The 18271-nt window shown below is 43.1% G+C and overlaps 1 protein-coding gene across 1 annotated transcript; it reads right to left on the bottom strand.

Annotated features, from left to right (window-relative positions):
- Positions 1-6843: 6843 nt before the first annotated feature.
- Positions 6844-13931, bottom strand: LOC309330529 (ferritin light chain-like). Its single transcript, XM_081842219.1, has 3 exons — positions 13573-13931; positions 9335-9481; positions 6844-8041 (listed from the first exon to the last, which is right to left on the bottom strand). Exons 1-3 carry the CDS (start codon positions 13744-13746, stop codon positions 7544-7546), a joined length of 819 nt encoding a protein of 272 aa, XP_081698345.1. The 5' UTR covers positions 13747-13931; the 3' UTR covers positions 6844-7543.
- Between the last annotated feature and the right edge of the window lie 4340 nt (positions 13932-18271).

Below are 18271 nucleotides of genomic sequence, written 5' to 3'. Positions count from 1 at the left end.
TTCTTGAAAAAAGGATCGCGCCATGGTTTTAATTCGTTTAAAAAGTGCTGCACGGGCTCCTTGGGTCATTTGCGAAACGCATAAAGGCAGATATGTAATAAGGAGGGGATGTTTGCCAGTTTAATAGTTTGTGTTTTGGTTTTTGGTTTTGTTCGAGGCTGTTCTTTTTTCTCTCCACATGTAATCAACGATCTATATTAATCATCCGTTCAAGAAGTTACATACTGTACAATCCAAATATATAGCGAAAGGTGGGGTGTGTGTGGAAACTTACTGTTACAGTGTGAGAGAGATCGTAATCTGGGGTTTTTCAGGGATCATAAAATAAATAACGTGGCAATTATGTTGACTGGTTTGTGAAGACGTTCTAGGAGAATGGTTTTCTCCTCTAAATGCTTAAATAACATTTTTCACCGTTTGGAAAGGGCTTCCGCTGGACTTTCCCATCGAAGTAATCGTGTTATGGAACTATTTCGTTTTGTTTCACGTTCCTATGCTTTTTATTTTATTTTACTTTGTTGGGAGGTGGTGATCTGAATTTGTAATATCAGGTGTTAATGATATAGTGTGTGTGTGTGTTGCTTCACAAAAAATCGTTTATCTCAGAGTTCTCTGTTAATGTCCCCGATTCCGTTCATGAACCGACGTGCGCTAACGATTTTAGGGGCATGAGTGTGCCTTTCCTCCCGTAGGAGCACGACCCAGCCAAAGCGAAATAAATTTTAGAAACTCACTTGCAACAAATCAAGCCAGGGTTTTAAAACGCCTTGCATTGAAATCCGCGGGACTACGGTTTGTGCCTTTTATTTCTTTCGATATCAGTTTCCTGTGATTTGAGAAGTGTTGTGGCTCAAAATAAACCAGGTTTACCCTCCCATCAGCTCTTTAAAAGAAAGAAAAAAAAGATAAGAAAAGATGAAAGCGTTCTTGTAAACGTTCCCACTTAATGGCTTTACCTTATGCGGGATTGTGAGGATACCTATCCCCCCCTTTCGGACAAACGGCAAGCAGGATTTTGAAAAGGTGGGGTGAGAAAAGAAGAGGCATCTTCAGATAATTTCTGATTATATCTGACCGAAGCCAGCTCCTTCTCCTCGCCACGCCAGTTTTCTACGTCTCGCCCCCGCCAGCTCCCCGTCAGAATGGAGATCACCTCTCTCTTATTTGCTTCTGTAGCTTCGACGCCAACACCAGCGACGGGCGTCTAATAAGAGCCGAGCAGGTCGCTAAGCCGGCGGGTCACTATTCATTCCAGTTAGAACTTTCGCACTGCAGTCGCTGTGACTGAGTCGCCTCTATTCCGAATATTCCGATGTGACCGATTCGCAGACTGGAGACATCTGGATCCTCGAAGGCAGCGATGAAGTACATTTAAAATCCAATTTGCGCTAGCGCGGCATTTCTGTGTTTAAATTAGATATGGGCGGAGGGGGAGGGGACACACCGGTGTGCACGATCGCTAACCTGCAGCCAGCCAACCAATTCTCATCGCAGGAAGGAGTTCCACAACTGTAAAAATATCAACCACAGGTGGAGGGTGGGGGGCGCACGGGGAAACCAGGCCTCTAATGCCCCAAAGGGAGCGTAGGATCGCATTGCGCACTTTTGCCAGGGAATGGAGTCGTGTAACAAGTCGTGTAGGAACTTTCGTTCAAGCTCCGAGTGGGAGAAAATGGACCTTTTCCAAAGCGCGTTCCTTTTTCTTCTCTAGCTACTTTGCGGGGTGGGGTGGGGTGGCGGGTGGAGAGCTCGGTGTCCTAAGTATTACACCTACTGAGGCTTCTATTCAATGCACACTGAGCTAGCCTCAATAAAGTCAGTGGGATTTACTTGGGCACGTATCGGATCGCACTATTGTGGGGGTAAATCTCCACCACCAAGCAGCCAGTGTGGCTCTTTCTGGGGTGGAGTGAGGAAGGTTCCTGGGAGCTCTAAGAAGTAAGCCCAGTTGAACTTGACTTGACACGTGAATTAAACACGTTTTAAGTGGAGCTGGATGGCGCTGTTAAAGGAACCCAGGAGCCGGCAAACTTCAGGCTTGTGGAATCGACTTTGTTTCCGGTAACCAGACCTGGGTGTGAGAGGCAGACGCTTAAACCACTCCGAGACCAGGGGTTCGTTTGAGTACCAGAACTGAACTGAGCTCACAGTCGCTTCACACACACAATCGCCCATGTGGAGCCCCGACAAATCCCAGAAGTATAAGTTGAGGAAGCGGAGAAGTTTTCTGTGATCATTGTTAAACAATTGGGAGGGGGAAACCCCCAACTGGCTTACTTCAGATTGCCCAGAAATCAAGTAACAGATTCTGATTTTTTGTTATAGCGAGAGTAGAGGAGCCTCAGGCCTGCTGTTGCACGTTGATCACTGGCGTGGCATGTTTCATGCGCTTTCATAATGCGCAGGAAAATGCTTCTTCACACTGGTCAAAGAAAGGGTCCGTTTTCCTAAATTATCTGCTTTCCCATCCAGGCTTCCCCGCAGCCTAAGCTGTCCCTTCCAGCTGCCTGCTTGAGCTTTTCAGTCACAGTTATGAAAACCCTGTCTTCAGTGAATATCCACTGAAGACCTAACAATCTGAGGTTGCAACACTTTCTAGCAGCTGAAGATACAGGGCTGCTGTTGCTACCCAATAAAGTGGGGTTCCAATACCTCCATTGGGGAGGATCGGAAATTTAAAGGGGGTGCAGAGATCCTCTAAATAAGGATAGCAACTTTTCCAGACGTGTGGGAAGGACAGGCAATGGCAAAGTGATCAGCTGTAAAATGTTAAATGGGAGTTAAGTCCCACTGTGTTCAGTTGGATTTACCTCCATGTAAGCATGGAGGAACCGGGTGGCACTGTGGTATAAACCGCTGAGCCTCTTGGGCTTGCCGATCAAAAGGTCGGCAATTCGAATCCCCACGATGGGGTGAACTCCTGTTGTTCTGTCCCTGCTCCTGCCAACCTAGCAGTTTGAAAGCATGTCAGTGCAAGTAGATAAATAGGTACCGCTCCGGCGGGAAGGTAAACGGTGTTTCCGTGCGCTGATCTAGCTTCGCCAGAAGCGGCTTAGTCATGCTGGCCACATGACCAGGAAAAACTGTCTGTGGAGCGGACAAACACCGGCTCCCTCGGCCAGTAAAGCGAGATGAGCGTCGCAACCCCAGAGTCATTTGCGACTGGACTTAACTGTCAGGGGTCCCATTAAGCATGTGTAGGACTGCAGCCTGAGGCACTTGGTATATTATATGCAGCAAGATGGTTGTGATATGTAGTTGCTCTCCTAGGTCTTTGATTCTAGTGAGTCCATCTAATTGTAAATAGGAACCAGATCTGTTGCGCTCGGCAAAGACATGATGCTGGTTATTTATGCTCCTTAGATCAGGGATGGCTAACTTGTGGCCTGATGGATGCTGTTTGGCCTGCAACTCCCAGCAGCCCCTGCCAGCAATGCCAATGGTCAGAGATGATGGGTGTTTGAGTGCTGTCCTCTCCAACTTGGACAAGGTCACAGTTTAACCACCTCCCGGCTTACTGCACTATTTCAAGGTGTCTCCCAATATCAAAACCAGCATAAGGAGATATAGTGGGAAGAAACCTGTTGCTGTAAAGGGCAGCAAATTTTATCCCACATATGCTATGTCAGGGGTCCCTTTCCCTTTCCCTTTTATGCTGTGTGCAACACCCTGGTATGTATGTATGTATGTATGTATGTATGTATGTATGTATGTATGTAAAAAACAGGAGGTTATGTTGCAATATTTTATTTTTATTTTGAAAACCTTGTGTGCTGCTTAATCATAAAATTCTAAGCAGTGCACACAATAAAATTATTGATAAAACACAGCTAAAAAACGTAAAACTGTTCAAAAAAAGTTTACATAAGATAAACATAAATAAAACACAATAATCTATGTTTAAAACAAACATAGATGGCTAAATTGTTATACATCTGGGTAGCCTTGCTAGTATTATTTTGATTTTATATATTATTATCTTTTCTATGAACCGCCCGGTATATAAATTCAATAAATAAATTGAAGAAAGAAAGCAGGTTTTAGCAGGCATCTAAAGCAATATAGCAAGGGTGCCTGCCTAATGTCAATAGGCAGGGAGTTCCAAAGCACAATTGCTGCAGCACTAAAAGACTAATATTCATTAGTCTCCTTTACCACAGTGACCTCAAGAAAAATAGATGTATCCATTTCTTTCTCTTCATCAAATATAGCACATGTAAGGGTCAACACTTTTTATATGTAGAAGTAGCTAGTCAGTGGTATGTTGTTGCAAACTATTTTGCAGTCAGCTTTTAGATATATATGAACAAACCACATGTCCGTGATTCTTGAAATGTGTGTGCTAAACACAGGCTCAAACGGAAGCCCAAGATTAATTGCCGGACGTCTGTACAAAAGCCAACACTCAAAAGCTCAGTAACTGCTCAGGTTGGCTTCAAAATGAGTATGGATTCCTTTTGAAAAGTGACGAAGATTGGTATCTTAGCAGACCAACACTCTTTCAATATTGCTTTATACTTATGGTCCACTAGGGGATGCTCCCTCTCTCTTTCTAAAATGATCCAGTAGCTAGCAGGTGAAATCTTCCTGTATTTTAAACTAATGTCTTCTTTTTGTCTTTTTTGGTCTGTTACAATTGAGCTTCCAGTAGGCTATAATATGTTCTGATGGTAATATCTGGTATAAAGGATGCAGAGTATTTTGAACTATAACCATGTGGGCCAATGCAGTATTCTCCAGTGAACTCGATGGCAGCCCTGCTGGACCAGAGGCCTATCTAAACCAGCATCCTTTTTTTCCTACTGAGGCCAATCAGGTGCTTCTAGGAAACCTACAAACAGAACATGAGGAGAGTCACCCTCTCCTGCTGTTGCTCACCACACTGTTAATCAGAGGCATGCTTACCTGATCCTGGAGGTAGCATATGGCCATCGTGACTAGTAGTCGTATCCTCCATGAAGGAGCTATGACTAAATGCAACAAACTTAACAAATAAACCAGAGAGTGTAGTTTTATTTATTTCATATCCAACTATTTATCTAAAAAGTTCAGGGCAGCATATACACAGTTTGCCTTTTTTCTCTCTCATACAAACAACAAGCCTGTGTGGTAAGAGAGGTGGGTTGGGCGGGGGGTAGTAATCTGCCTAAGGCTACCTAAGAAGCTTCATGGTTGTAAGGAGAGAAGATATGAACCTCAGCTTCCTCAGACTAAGGCAGACATTCCATCCACTTCGTGACACTGATTTTCAGTGTGCTTAGAATGGAGTTTAATCATAGACCATGCAAGGCTCACAATTTTGATGTTATTTCTCATCTATGTATGGAAACTGAGTAAAATAGAATGAATATGGGAGCTGCCTGAAATATCTTGTGGGCCTGTGAGGAATAGTTTCTCCGTAGTTAATAGCATCTGGCTAATTTAAGATGCAAGAGACAAATTTAGGTCGGAAGGATAATCTGAGGAAAGCCATCAGAAATAAACTCTCAGCCTATACTTGGAAGAAAGTACAGTACCACTTAAATCAATAGGACCTGCTCCGAAACAAATAATTTGTGCCTGCCCATCTGACTGGGTTGCCCCAGCCACTTGTATATTGTGAGCTAACAGGAGTTAAACTTATTACAAGATATTAAATTTTGGCCTACAATGTTGGAACAACCCATCTAAGAATTATTTGGATCAGTCTTTCTCACTATGCTAGATTAAGAGTTCCTTGCTCCATATGTATTGCCACTACCTATTTGTACACCAGTGCTGAAACATGAGACATCCCAGTGCGGTCTGCTATTGACCCTCTCCCTGCACTCATACATAACTGTATATTCCAGCTGCTCTGGAAAGCAAAGGTAGTATATCTGCAACCATTCACATGCAGTCACTAAAATGTCTGACACCCTCAAACTTACTATTGGCAGGACTGGTCCAGCGAAGAGATAAGATTTTTTTTTTTGTCCTCATAAACAAGAAGGCAAAACATTGCAATTCCTTTTGAACAATTATTTACTACTTTTTGTTTTTATTTTGATTATGTATTTGGTGTTTTTATACTGTGATTTTATCCTGTGAACCACCCTGAGATCTACAGGTATACGGCGGTATACAAATTTTTAATACTACTACTACTAATAATAATACCAATTGTGTTAGAGACAAGGGAGCAATGCCAATAATTAAATCTTACAAAGGAGTTTTGATTATGATATTTTATCTTGGGCACAATCTAGACACCATTAAGCCCTTATTAAAGTGAAATGGATCTCTATGCAGAGACATACAGTGGTACCTCGGGTTACATATGCTTCAGGTTACATACGCTTCAGGTTACAGACTCCGCTAACCCAGAAATATTACCTCAGGTTAAGAACTTTGCTTCAGGATGAGAACAGAATTCATGCTTTGGCGGCACAGCAGCAGCAGGAGGCCCCATTAGCTAAAGTGATGCTTCAGGTTAAGAACAGTTTCAGATTAAGAACGGACCTCTGGAACGAATTAAGTACTTAACCTGAGGTACCACTGTATTACATACGATGACAGAATCGCTACTAGTGGTAATTTGTCAGGGGTGGAGGACAGAATTTGCCCCTCTCTCCCATTAAAGCAGTATCCTAGTTCTGGATCTTCACCCATGAGAATGACAGAACTCCACATATGGGAATTAAGGTCTCTAAACCTGCTCCCTGAACACCACCCTGTGTTATGGAAATCAAGCATGGTTAAGCACTGTGACTGCAGAGGGTGTGCTCAATTCATTTATTTAAAAGCCTTATTCATATATATGGCTTCTTCCCAACAGGAGCATAACATGTGGCTGATCATGAAAAATCACAAAAGATAGATATATTTCATTTTTAAATTTTCAACATTTATTATCATTGCTATTGCAGGCGTATCAAATATGTAGTAAAATATTTCATAGTAAAATACCACCTTAAAAATGTAAGTACAATGCACCAAGGTAAACAATTTTATTGTGCTTACATTAAGCTATGTAGCAATATATATATATATATATATATATATATATATATATATATATATATATATAATGGATGTACACTAAAATAGAAGTCTCTGTAAGGTTAATAAACTTCTATCAAGGCAACCATTGAAATATTAAAATCTAATTTATCTTGTTATTTTAAAGGAATGCATTATAAAAGACCCTTACTACATAGTAGAAAAATACAAGGTTATCATTTATGCACTTATTCAAGCTAACCTAATGCCTGACTATACTAGATACATGATTGTCTAGAGCTCAATATTGTGGGTAAGAGTTAGTATAGCTTTTATATGAAGGTAAGGAGTTCCTGCACTCATAGAAAGGACTGCAGTCCATGGTGGAATAATTGCTTTTTCAAACATAGTATCATGAACAAAATAATCAACAATGACCAAATCATGATGGTACAGTTACCCGGTTTGTGAAGACTGTTTTCACAAATCATGTCAACCTATAGACAACTATTCCGGGACAATTTAGAGATGTATGAATATCATAACACTGCTCAGCAGTGGCATACTTCATATCCCAGCCAATCTAATGCCATTTGTGCTCCTGCCTTTGATCTCTTTCCCGCAAGCCCTTCCACCGAGGCTGAGAGAGGGAGCAACACTGGCCTTGGTATTTTGGCCTTATCCCATTCCTGGGCTGAGGGTACTCCTCTCGCAGAAACTGTAGCCCATTTGCAGCTCCTGTACATTTCTGAAATGGTGCATGGAGACTGCAGTGTGCTTCTGAATTGGTCCCAATCTTTAGTTCTTTTTGCAGACGGTCTATAAGATAGTTCTCAAGGTCACTTCTGCTATCCTGGACATTCCTAAGCCTACGAGCATTGGTAATTAGATCTCCCATCAACTTGATCTTCTGTATCTTGGGTGCTAGAAATTGCTTCTTAATTGTGCTTGCAGTGTGAGGATCCGAGTTCTTGATACTCAGAGCATAAAGCTCTTCAAAATGGCCCGCCATCATCTTCCATTGTACTAGGGCTACTTCCAGAGCTGCAGCCACACCGCTTATTAACACACTGGGTGGTTTCTGGAATTACAAAGAGCAGAACAAAGATGGGAAATAGTAGAAGTTACAATTGTTTCCACCACATTTTCAACTGCTTGTGCTGTAATGCCCTTACCTCTGTCTTCTGAGCAACATCTTTGAGATTTGCGGAATACAGATATAGAAAATTAATATATGCACACAAGTCAGCTCACCAAGCTTATTATAGCTTTTATATGATGATATGTTAGCCAAGTGTTTGTATAATTGGTGTGGATAATATTGATCCCTAAAATATGTTCATTGCCAATAAAGTAATGAAAGCCTAGAATGGGTTGTAGCAACCCATACTGCTACGAAGCTGCATAAAATTGCATGAGTGTAACATTGATCCATGCAGATCTCCAATAAAGAAGAAGAAGAAGAAGAGTTTGGATTTGATATCCCGCCTTTCACTCCCCTTCAGGAGTCTCAAAGCGGCTAACAATCTCCTTTCCCTTCCTTCCCCACAACAAACATTCTGTGAAGTGAGTGGGGCTGAGAGACTTCGAAGAAGGTCACCCAGCAGCTGCATGTGGAGGAGTGGAGACTCGAACCTGGTTCCCCAGATTACAAGACTACCGCTCTTAATAAAAAGAAGAGAACCCGTGTACTCTACCCTCAGATCCCTGGAGGAAGGATGGGATCTAAAAGCATGGAATGGTGCTGTTCATGTGGGTGCTGCTTGCTTGCATAGGGAAGGATGTCCACAAGAGATAAGATTAAATGAATATAAAATGAAATTTGCTAGATTTTCAAAGGATATGGCTTCAGGATATGGACTGTGCTGGGTCTCCCAGATTAGTTGCCTTGGAGCAGAAAAACAAAATAGTTTTCACACATATTTGCTTCGAATTGCAAGAGATGGCAGGGTGAAAGCACTTCTATACCTGCTAACATATGGACATATGTCATTCACATTCTGGAAGTGGGGGAGGAACTCAAATCATGGTTACAGTGGTGTTAAAAAAACCCCTCTTTAATAAGTGCAATAAGACTGATGTCTAAAAAGAAAATTTGAATTTGTATGGGGGGAAAAGCTAAGCTCCAAATCTGACCCTATCATTTTACTGTGAGAGGCATGAAACCCGCTAGGTGTCATGCAGAAATATGACCCCCCCCCAAAAAATGTCTTCTTGCTTTATGCTTCTAGGCTAACATGAAAAAGGTCTAGCTAAATACATATGTAGCTCACACCATAAGAGATATGTGTGCGAGTTCTTTTTTGATCTGTTACATGAGACATATATCTTATGAAGTTAAACCTCTGGCATGAGGACAAACTTTGCCACATACCTGGATAACTCTGGTACAGTAGAGGCCTCCCCTGTCGTGCTGGTATTGTATGAGAGCTTCTGCTGCTTCCCTCTCCTCTTTAGCCCGGTCCCAGAAGAATTTAGAAACATTTGGTAAAGCCATATCAGAATGATCAAAGATTTCACCCTATATTTTTCAAACAGACAACAAAGCAAAACACCCACTGCAGTTCATATACAAAGTACAATAATATTGCATAATATTTTACAATACTTAGGCTTAAACTTCAAAAAGAGTAGAAGAAAAAAACATTTATGGAAAACCGATATATTTTAGAAGTAAAATACAAACTTTTGCTTTTGCCATAGATAGAAACAATATTTCATATTAGGTACCCTGGGGTATGTGTATGTTAAGTTTAAAAAAATATTTGTACATCAGAAAAAGACCATATAACCTGTTTTAGTTGTAGTCATGGGCAATTAGTTTTCCAGAAAGTTTACTAATATTCAAAATTAGGGGTGGGACTATACCCCCCCAATGTCATTGAGCAACAATTCCCAAAATCCCTGACCACTGCCCATTCTGGCTGGGGATAAAGGGAGCTGGAGCCCAATGACACAGGGTGAGCCGCGTACTCCTCACTCATGCCTTAATGTGAATGGGATCTGTTTTAGCACAATTATATTCAAAAAAGGTAAACACTGTTAATTTCACAGAATGCAGAAATATCTGAAATATTTTTCAAAAAACTGAAAGTAGTTGAATTGGTGGTGGTGGGGAATGATACAGATGCATATTTTCATTCAAAGATGCACCTAGTCAGTGTATGAGGACTCAAGTACACATGATGATGTGAATAAGGATGCTCATCCAAACGCAACATGCACACAAGATTGCTTATGCATGCAGATCTCTGGCTGAATCAGGATGCTGTACATTTCTACAGCAGATATTTGTAAGGATGAGGAATGGCTGTACCATTTGTCACTTCTTTTGTTGCAGAAAGTTAGAAGCTGTTGCCTCTGGAGTAGTAGTTGGAGAGTGGAAACTATGCAGGGGGATATACAGGCAACATGATTGCCATTCTTCTCCCATAGTTACATCCTGTGTCATGTTACCGCTTTCTTACACACCCCATCCTCCAGATCTGGCCCCTGGTGTTATTGCTGTTCTTCCCACATGAGCTTGATTTTTCCACATGGTTTCTGAATTCTTACATTATTGAAAACAGTGTGTGGAATGGAATCATAGGGAAATCGAAACAATGTCACTTCCATAATGTAAGAATCAGGTCTTGGATCACTGCTACTCTTCATGTTCAGTTTACTTCAGGTTACTGCCTCTTCAGTTTACTGCCTACCAAGTTTACCCTCCTTCAAACTTCAAAGGAACATAAGAAGAGCCCCGGCAAATAAACCAATGTCCCATCCAGTCAACGATCCTGTTCTCACAGTGGCCAATCAGATAGATATAGGAGATAAGAAAACACTCCCTAAGGTCTTCATCACATTAAAACATGAAGAAAATCATTAACAATATGAAAGAAACAGATCCAGATTCATACTAAGTTCCAGCAATTGCCCAAGTACATTCTGTGCCTGCAGAGAAGATGGGACTTTATGGCTATTATTCTCCCATTCCTCATTGTTTTTGCTGGAAAAATATGTTCTCATATTCTGAGAATATTGCCATCTTGAATTGTGATCCTTATATCTAATCAGGGCAGTGTTGTCAGCAGCTTCCCCTTTTCTCTTTTTAGAAGGAATGCAGTGACAGCTGAAGGATGTTGTCACAGCTTCCCACCACTAAGTTCTGAGTCAGTTTTTCTTCCCTTGCTTCATCACTTTCCCCATCCCTGCTCTTCATTCCTTGATTCTCTTACTCTACCGTATAATCAGTGTAGCTTCATTACCGTCAGTTGCCTACCAGACTCATTTAACACTCATATTTTTCGCAAGTAAAAAGGGCCTGATTTCTGCCCCCATACTTACAGGCACTGAGTCTCTTAAAGACTGATTCACTACTGTTCACATATCCAAAAGTGAGTCAGTCAGCATGTAAATTTCCTTCCTTGGTTCCGGGCCTCCTAAGATGAAGGACTTGTCCAAAATTAGGACTTCATATAAAAAGAAATCACGACAGATAGCAACAGACAGAAGTGAGTTATACAAAGGGGAAAGATTGCACAGGAGCTTTGCATCAGTTTATGAGTGTCCGCTTGCAGTAAATGCTGAACCATTATTTTCCGTGCATATTATTATTTATATGCCATGAACAACCTTAAAAGACATATTAGATATTGTAAATACAGTGAATATAGCAATATAGTAATTTCATACAGCAGCAAAATGTACCATAATATATAAGATGTGTGGTACTGTCTGACCTGCTCATTCATGGCAGTATCAAAATTGCTAGGGTATATCCACATGACCTAGCTAGGTATTTGCTCACAAAAAGTACTTCTGGCATCAAAATGGGGCATACGTGAATATCTCTCCCTCAAAACAGTGGACTTGGCATACCCCCAAAATACTTACAATACTGCCTTATGAAATAGAAACCTGAAATTTGGGGGAGATACATTAATAATTTAGTTTGGTGTTACAATGAATAATTCTGCATACATCCATTCAGTTGTGTGCAATCCATGTGTATACAGCCAGTTGTCACCCGGTGGACAAAACGATGTCATTTGTTTCCCATAGCCTTCCAACATATGAACATTTTAACATGACCTTAAAAGAGGTTGGCTCTGCATATGAAGGATGGGTGGTTTACATAAGGAGCATCAGTGAAGGAGAGGGCATTTGAAAAGCAGTGTGAGCCTGGCTTCATAGCACAATGGGGGCATGGCAGAGTGACAAAAGGGAAGGGAATGGGCCTCCATCCTAAGTTTGAGGACAGGGCCATATGTGGCAAAGGAGTATACCAGATAGAATAGAATCATACAATCATAGAATTGTAGAGTTGGAAGGCACCCTGAGGATCATCTAGTCCAACCCCCTGCAATGCAGGAATATGCTCCTGTCCCATATGGGGTTCAAACCTGGGACCTTGGTATTATCAGCCCCATACTCTAACCAACTGAGCAATTATTCATGAACTAATGTTGTCAGCCGAGTGTATGAATGCAGGCACACACGTGTGGAAAGAGTGGGGATTTAGTCACTTTATGTGCAGCAAAAGACCTCAGCAGATGTTGGTTTAATACAGAAGAAAAGCCATGCCTCAGCTGTATTCAGCAAAGGAAGAAGTGTTTTAGCCACAGCTCCCCGGGATGCAAGCCAGAATCTGTTTTCACAACAGCAGTTCCAGAAGATGTACGGTACATAATAATGTTTTAAAGTGTGCCTTTGCAATGAACTAGCCACCACACACCATGAGGTTACTAGAAGGGCTCCCATGGGAGGTCTGAAGTGTAGCCCCAGGTGTGCACCTCTTCTACCCCCCTTTTTAACGTGGGCTATCTTATAACAATGGGACGCGGGCGGGTGGCGCTGTGGGTTAAACCACAGATCCTAGGACTTGCCGATCAGAAGGTCGGCGGTTCGAATCTCCACAATGGGGTGAGCTCCTGTGGCTCGGTCCCTGCTCCTGCCAACCTAGCAGTTTGAAAGCACACCAAATGCAAGTAGATAAATAGGTACCGCTCCAGCGGGAAGGTAAATGGCGTTTCCGTGCACTGCTCTGGTTCGCCAGAAGCGGCTTTGTCCTGCTGGCCACATCACCCGGAAGCTGTACGCCGGCTCCCTCGGCCAATAAAGCGAGATGAGCACCGCAACCCCAGAGTCGGCCACGACTGGACCTAATGGTCAGGGGTCCCTTTACCCTTTACTTTATCTTATAACAACATATCCATTGCTTGATGGCTGCCGCTTAGGAAGAAGAACTCAAGCAACGGTTATCTCAGTGTCCCCACCCCCCGGAGAAATAGGTGCCGGTAGTCACCATGAAGTTGTTGCAGTAAGTGTCACACTTTTTAACAACACAAAAAAGAAGTGCCGGTACTGTGCACCCTGGGTGGGGGGGGGGAGCACTGGCTATCGTGGACGTGCAAGTCCGGCATAAATGCAGAGCAGAAACGAGGAAAGAAAGAACCCCAACTGAAGAGGCCCGTCGAGGTGAGGAGGTGAGGCAGGATGGGAAAAGGCGAACCCAGAGCGAGCCCTCGTCGTGGCCCTGAAAAGAGGCATCTCGAACGCAGAGGAAAGAGACGCTGGCGGTGCGCCTCGCGCCAGGCCTGCCTTGGCGCGCCAAGCGGGTGGCCTTACCAGCATCTGCAAGACGTAGGCGACCTCGAGCAGGGCGCCGGTGACTCCGCACAGGCCTTCCTCCACCACGGCGGGGAAGTTTTGCTTCACGAGTTTGCCCAGAGCTCTGCCATGCCGGTGGATGGCGCACAAGGGCAGGCCGCTCTTGAGCCTTTTCGGACTCGGCTCGGCCATGGCCCGCTACTACTGCTGGGCCTCCTCCTCACCGCCGGCCTCGCTTTCCGTCCAGCCGCCGGCCCAAGGCACGACGGGGAGGCCGCCGCGCCACTGAGGAGCTGCCTGAAGTTGGAACACCAAACAAGAGATGAGTGTGGGGTTTATTAAAAAAAAAAAAGAAAAAAAAAAAGGCAACCAGGAAGCAGCAGCTCGTGAAGGGAAGAAGGTGGAGAGGCGCGCGCGCGCTCCCCGTCTCCTGGCGGCTATATATAGAGAGGCAGGGCGGGACGCGGGCACCTGGCGCGCACCTGGCCGCGGGCGGGCCCGCTCCCACACGCCCTTTCCTGCCAGGACAGAGCTGCCTAACTGTCCGTGACAGAACTCCTCTCAGGCTTGAAGGAGCACGTTGGCCTGCATTGGCTGCGAGACTTCACCCGCACACGCCCTTCCCAAGTTATATCTTTGCGTTTTGCACGCTCTTGCGCATTTTCTAAGACTGAAGTCCCGCGCCCGTTTAACCTGGGAACTAGCCTCGTCGAAAGGCTTCCCTGAATACTTCTAATCTATACCCTGCAGAGGATTGCGCAGTCCCGTGCTGGAAAGCAGCGCTCGTGAAGGTCGCTGTCCGAACATACCGCAGAATAGAAAGTGGTGGGGGAAATGTACACCCTAAAGTGAATGCACATTCCAGGAAACAGAGATCCAATAGCCCTAGCCGATGTCATTTCTGTATTTGGATTACAGAAGTGAGAAATGAGAAAGAGGAGCAACAAACTCCGGATTCAAGCAGTGAATTTTACTACGTTCAGTTGAGCATATTTTACTAAAAATCAGTCCCATTCTCTCTTGCTATTGAGATGTCAAGCATTATGCTTTATGGGTTCACTTTGTAAATCTGGATGCCTACATGGTCAACAATAGGGATTTTCTTGCCTTGTGTGAAGTGGACTTAATCTTGAGTTTTTAAATAAATGGCAGCAAGACCTTTTTCACTAGTTCAGTCCCGCTTTCTTCCTCCTCAGTCACCTGTGAGGTTAAAAGAACCCACCAATGCCTCTCCGGGCACAATCTGTGCAGATGTCCCACCTAAGGTTGCTTCCAGTCAGTGACTTAAAGTAGATGCTCTGCTACTGAGCTACAGTCCATCTTTGACCTTGGAGTACAAACAATTTCAGGCAGGGCTTGAGAGAGTGATCAATCACAAGGCTACCTCCCAGCCATATAGAAACTATGTCAGTCACAGTGCTGACTGCTGCTATTTAAACATGCAGTCAGCATATGCAATCCAAGTCAGTGGCTGCTCAGCTAAACCTTCCTTATCTCTTTAGCTCCCTTCTGCTTTAGTGCTACAGTTACTGTTTGAAGAGAGCACCAAGTACACAAGAGGTATCCACTCTTTCCCGTGTTCCCTTGGTGAGTCACTTGCAGATCTCTTGTCCTGTTCCAAACTATGGAAGTGCAGAAGGTGTTTTGTTTTGTTTGTTGCTGTTTGTCATTTACAATTTTCCAGCTACCTTTCCCCCCTCTTATCATATACTGCAAGATTGGCCCATAGAGGACGACTAAGGTAGATAAACCAGTTTCTTTTATTAAGTAAATAGACCTGGCAAGATCCGTTAAGTATATCTTGGTGATGCAAATTTGTATATGTATATAATCATTAAAAACAACAATTAAAATCAATAGAACTTTTAAAATACCTTTAGCACCTAAACATGTATAGTCAGCTTATATAATTTGGTTCCCTCCCTTTTCTTTTTGTCTCTTTACCCCCATGCTGAGATAGAGGGTAGGCTAAAGCTTTTGGCTGCATGCTGAATATTTGCTGAGATTTGGGCAGCTTTTTAAAAGAACAACACATGGGAGGTGCATTATGAAAAAGCTGAGCACCCATGTTTTGTGGTAGCCTATTTACTTTATCATGTGTAATAATCTGCAGTTTTGCAAACAACCATTAAGAGAAAAAAAATAAAGAAAAAGAACCCACAGGAATGTTCAGAATCCAGCGAACCAGAAGTGTGATTAGGTAGCTTTCAAATGTGATAAGTTTCTGTTCACTGAGTTTCTACCAGCTTATGCTTATTGAATTTCTTTTTGTTAAAAAAAGTACTACTCCCTATCAATTCATAATTACATTTGCATAAATCCCATTACATGCTCTAATTATTAGAGTAAATACCTTAAATTATCACATGAAATTTGAGAACATTCAAATGCACATGGATGGGCAATGGGATGTGTGTGTTTCTGCATCAATGCCTTACATTTTAAACTAAAGTTATTCATCTTTTGAAGAGTTTCATGCTAACATGTTTGCACAGAGTAGGCAGATGAGAAACCCTGTCTAAGACAATAGTCAAAAATTCACAGGTTAACTGGGGTGGTTGTTTTTTGTATGTATTAAAATAAAAGAACCTTGATAAATACATTTGGAGGGAGTACCATGGTTTCCCACAAAACTTTTAAGGTTGCACACGTACAGTCACAGCCTGGCCAAGCTGTAATCCTCAAAGGGTTGTGCTGGCACAAAACACTTGAACTCCACCAAGCTTCTGCCTGCAGAGCACAGTACACATTGGGATGCTTGAGACTGAATATTTTAAATATCACTCTTAGGAAATGTTTGCACTGGCTCAGATCCCCAAGCTGCCTGCACCCTGGCCTCATGCCTGTGCACAGCCAACCTATGCAGGATCCAAGTGACACACACGAGCGATCCCTGTTGCTTTCATTCTGTCAGAGTCAGGATGAGGCCTGATGCCCTGAAGACACCAGGTCATTCCCATGTCACACCATTCCTGTGATAATCACATTTAGGTATGGAAAAGCGCTCCATTAGAATAACATCAGGAATTTTGCTCTGCCAAATTGCGTGGGCAAAGAAAGCCATGATCGTGGTGTTAATAATATCCACGGAGAGGAGAAATAGTTTCCATCTTTTACTCAAATACCCATGTGAACTTGTTGCCTGTTTTCAAGAAGTTCTTTATCCTGCAAGACGGTTGCTCTGTTCATTTTCTGGATTAGTTACCGCATCTCCACTTGGCAGAAAAGATGTGCAGCTGCTCTCCAAAGCTCAGTTTTATGGTGCAGAGATTTCTTTTTCTTTTTAGTCAAATGCAGTGTGAAAGTCTTATGAATCACCAGATTTGTAACCACTTTAGGATGTTAGGATGTCTTTTCTGTAGTTTTTAAAAAAGTGAATGGGTTGATACTGGGCTAGTTGGGTGTACTACATGTGCTACAACAAGTGACTAAAAGTGACCCAGAACATGGCAATTAAAATTACTGCTGAAAACATTTCCCTCCCTTACTTCTTGCACACAGCCTTTGATTCTCCTTTTCATTATGTCACAGTTTAATAATGAATATGTCAATTATGCCAGCTCCCTAAAAATATCTGTTCCAGTATTCTCTGTTGAAGGGCAGTAGAGAGATCTGCCTGGGCAAATCTCTGCTTACAGAGTCAATAGGCAGGCTTATGAACAAATTTCCAGAGGGACATAACCTGTTTTCAAGGGAAGAGCAGGCATGAAACCTCTGTTTTGGCTGGAGAGTTGGGACTCTACTACCTAATGAAGAAAGACAGCCTGGTTGAAAATTTCCTTCACCCATTTCATTCTGTATTCAGACTGCACCCCAAAAAACTCATCAGCTTCCACCACAGGAATGTGCAAGATGGACTACACAGAAGCACCATAGCAGCATTTGCACTGTTTTCAGGCGCAACTCTCTGCTGTCCCATGGCTAGAACCTGGCACCTGCATTCATCACCATTAGAGGATTAGGATGCAGGAGAGGTCTGAGCCACAAGGCCAGATGCTTACAAGGACACCACCACCAGCAGTAGGGACAATGAGTTCTGTCTGCCTCTCACATTCATTTCAAAGGCACTGTTCTGTTTCTCACATTCATTTTTCAGACAAAGCCATCCAACAAGCCCCATCCATTGGCCCTCCAGATATTGCTGAACTACAACACCCATCATTGCTGGCCATTAGCCATGCTCTCTGGGACTGATGGGAGTTATAGTTCAACAACAACTGAAGGACCAAAGCTTAAAACCTCAGTGTGCACTACATTTCAGTCCAATCCTCTCTCCAATATAACTTTGGAAAGCCCACAGGGGGCTTAGGGAAATTTCCAGATTCCCTTTGTAGGCCAGGAGGTGTCATGCAGCAGGTCCCTATTTCGCAGCTATGTTGCCTGTGATTTCTGCTATGAGAGAAGAAGTCATTTGCTGCCTCTTGCTCCTCATGCAGTTCCTGCTTCCTCCAGAGCTGGGACTTGTTCTCTTTTCCTCTGGAGGGTGAAACTAGAACTAATCGGAAGAAATTGGAGGGAAAGCAGATTTTGAGTAAACCTTAAGCTCTTAATGGCAAGAGCTATCTGACAATAGAACGGATTGCCTCAGGAGGTGGATGGGCTCTGCTGGTGGTATTTAAGTAGAGACTAGATGGTCCTCTCTGTGTCAGGGATGCAGTAGTTGCATCTTGTATGGCCGGGGGAGCTGCTAATTGACAGCGCCGGGAACTCTGCCTCT

The sequence above is a fragment of the Podarcis erhardii genome, assembly GCF_964252035.2.
Source record: "Podarcis erhardii genome assembly, chromosome: 1".
Taxonomy (NCBI): Eukaryota; Metazoa; Chordata; class Lepidosauria; order Squamata; family Lacertidae; genus Podarcis; species Podarcis erhardii.
Note: the sequence above shows the minus strand (reverse complement) of the source record. Positions and strands in the feature narration are given on the sequence as shown.

What these genes read in the sequence shown, in the direction of transcription:
- LOC309330529 (XM_081842219.1), bottom strand. Translation starts at nt 13,746, where the DNA reads ATGGCCGAGCCGAGTCCGAAAAGGCTCAAGAGCGGCCTGCCCTTGTGC. An exon ending in CCTACGTCTTGCAGATGCTG is followed by an intron (nt 9,482 to 13,572) that starts GTAAGGCCACCC and finishes TGAAAAATATAG; the next exon opens with GGTGAAATCTTTGATCATTC. An exon ending in ACTGTACCAGAGTTATCCAG is followed by an intron (nt 8,042 to 9,334) that starts GTATGTGGCAAA and finishes TTGTAATTCCAG; the next exon opens with AAACCACCCAGTGTGTTAAT.